This window comes from Otolemur garnettii, unplaced genomic scaffold (assembly GCF_000181295.1).
Source record: "Otolemur garnettii isolate 467f Iridium unplaced genomic scaffold, OtoGar3 scaffold00027, whole genome shotgun sequence".
NCBI classification, from domain to species: domain Eukaryota; kingdom Metazoa; phylum Chordata; class Mammalia; order Primates; family Galagidae; genus Otolemur; species Otolemur garnettii.
The window spans coordinates 2,437,816-2,439,930 of NW_003852422.1; the positions used below are offsets into that span (position 1 = coordinate 2,437,816).

At 51.5% G+C, this 2,115-nt stretch overlaps 1 protein-coding gene across 1 annotated transcript in view; it reads left to right on the forward strand.

Moving 5' to 3' along the window:
• The window catches only part of MBP (myelin basic protein), a 107,430-nt gene that overhangs the window by 69,615 nt on the left and 35,700 nt on the right, over window positions 1-2,115 (forward strand). Inside the window, exon 4 of the mRNA XM_023512373.1 lies at window positions 1,401-1,837. Within this exon, the coding sequence (XP_023368141.1) occupies window positions 1,401-1,837 (437 nt within the window). The remainder of the gene's footprint in view (window positions 1-1,400; window positions 1,838-2,115) is intronic.

Sequence of the window (2,115 nt, forward strand, 5' to 3'; positions counted from 1 at the left end):
TGGATGGATGAGTGGATGGATAGATGGATGGATGGATGGATGGATGAGTGAATGGATATGTGGATGGATGGATGGGTGGATGGATGGATGGTAGGTGGATGGATGGGTGGATGGATGAATGGGTAGGTGGATGGATGGATGGATGGATGGATAAGTGGATTATGGATTTATGGATGGATGGATAGTGAGTGGATGGATAGATTAGTAGATAAAGGGATGAATGAGTGGAGGATAGATGGATGAATAAATAGATGGATAGATAAGTGTGTGAATGGATTAGTAGATGAGTGGGTGGATAGATAGAGTAATAGATCAGTGAATGGGTGGGTGGTTAGGTGGATAGATGAATGAGTGGATGGATGGATGGATGGATTGTTGAGTGGATAGATCAGCAGTCCTCAACCTGTGGGTCATGACAGGAACTGCATTAAAGAGCTGTTGGATTAGGAAAATTGAGAACCACTGGGGTAGATGTATGAGTGGATAGATGGATAGATTAGTAGATGAGTGAATAGATGAGTTCATTGGTAGATGGGTGTATGAATGGGTAGATGGATTGGTCCATGGGTGTATGAATTAGTAGGTAGGTGGATGAATGGATAGATGGATGATATTACAGGAACGTGTGAGGAAATTCACGTTTTCTGTAGGTAAGTAATAGAATTTGGGGAGGAAACCAACTAACTGATGTTCATTTAAACCTAACTTCCTATAACTTGTGAGCAAATGGATTTTATTGCCATTTTTGAGAGAAAGCTCTATTTTTGGTGAAAAGCTATGTGGTGGTGGTATGTATACCACATTGCTCCTATAAACGCTGTAATTGTTATTGCACAGAGGAGAAGCCAGATGGAAATGTGCTAAGCAAGCAACTCTGATGTGTGAGGCCCTCGTGGAATCTGGGAGTGAAGGAATTCTAAATGCCCCATTTCTTCAAAGCATGAATTGGAAAAGGATGTGGGAAGTTCCATTTCTACCAAAAACACCTTTTGTCAGAGGAACGCTCCCAGTGAGTTTCGTTTGCTCACCGGTGGCCCTTTGGGAACAATGTCCCGTGAGCTCCCTGCCCCCGGGCTGTCCAAGTGCAGCCGGGCAGCGCCCACAGAGACACTTGCCATGCAGCTGCTGTGTGCTCAGGCCACTTCATTAGGAGGCCCTGCCCGCCTCACCCAGAGCACCAAATACCGAGTGACTGAGGTAATCCTAGGGCCTTCCAAAAAGCAGAGCCGCAGCCAGGATGCCCATGCTGTTTCCTCTGCAAAGTCAGTCTCAGGCTGAGGGCCCCACACACACTCCGTGGGCTTAACAAGAGGCAGCTAGTTAGAGACCCCTGCAAGAAAGCAGCTTTGTCCCGCGCTGCTTTGCACAGGCCCGTATTCATGTCTCATTGTTGTTTGCAGGAGAGGCAGATGCGGACCAGAACAATGGGGCCTCCTCTCAGGACACAGCGGTGACAGACTCCAAGCACACAGTGGACCCAAAGAATGCCTGGCAGGACGCCCGCCCAGCTGACCCGGGGCGCCGCCCCCACTTGGTCCGCCTCTTTTCCCGAGATGCCCCCGGGAGGGAGGACAACACCTTCAAAGACAGGCCCTCCGAGTCGGACGAGCTCCAGACCATCCACGAAGACAGTGCAGCTGCTCCCGAGGGCCTGGATGTGATGGCAACACAGAAGAGGCCCTCCCAGAGACACGGATCCAAGTACCTGGCCACAGCGAGCACCATGGACCATGCCAGGCATGGCTTCCTGCCCCGGCACAGAGACACGGGCATCCTTGACTCCATCGGGCGCTTCTTTGGCGGTGACAGGGGTGTGCCCAAGCGGGGCTCTGGCAAGGTGAGCTCTGAGGAGTAGAGGAGCTTTAGTTGAAATGGTAAAGGAGAGAAAAAGTCTGTCGGGGGGAAAAGCCATCAGAGGATGGACTGACCTGCAGCTCCCGTCTCAGGCTTGGGCCCTTGCTGGAAAACGTGCACAGCCGGGCATGGGCCTGGGGGTGCTGCTTAGATATTTGTGTTAGCATGCCCTCTGCTCCCCTCACTGTGGGGCTGTGATTGCCCTCTGCTCCCCTCACTGTGGGGCTGTGATTGCCCTCTGCTCCCCTCACTGTGGGGCTG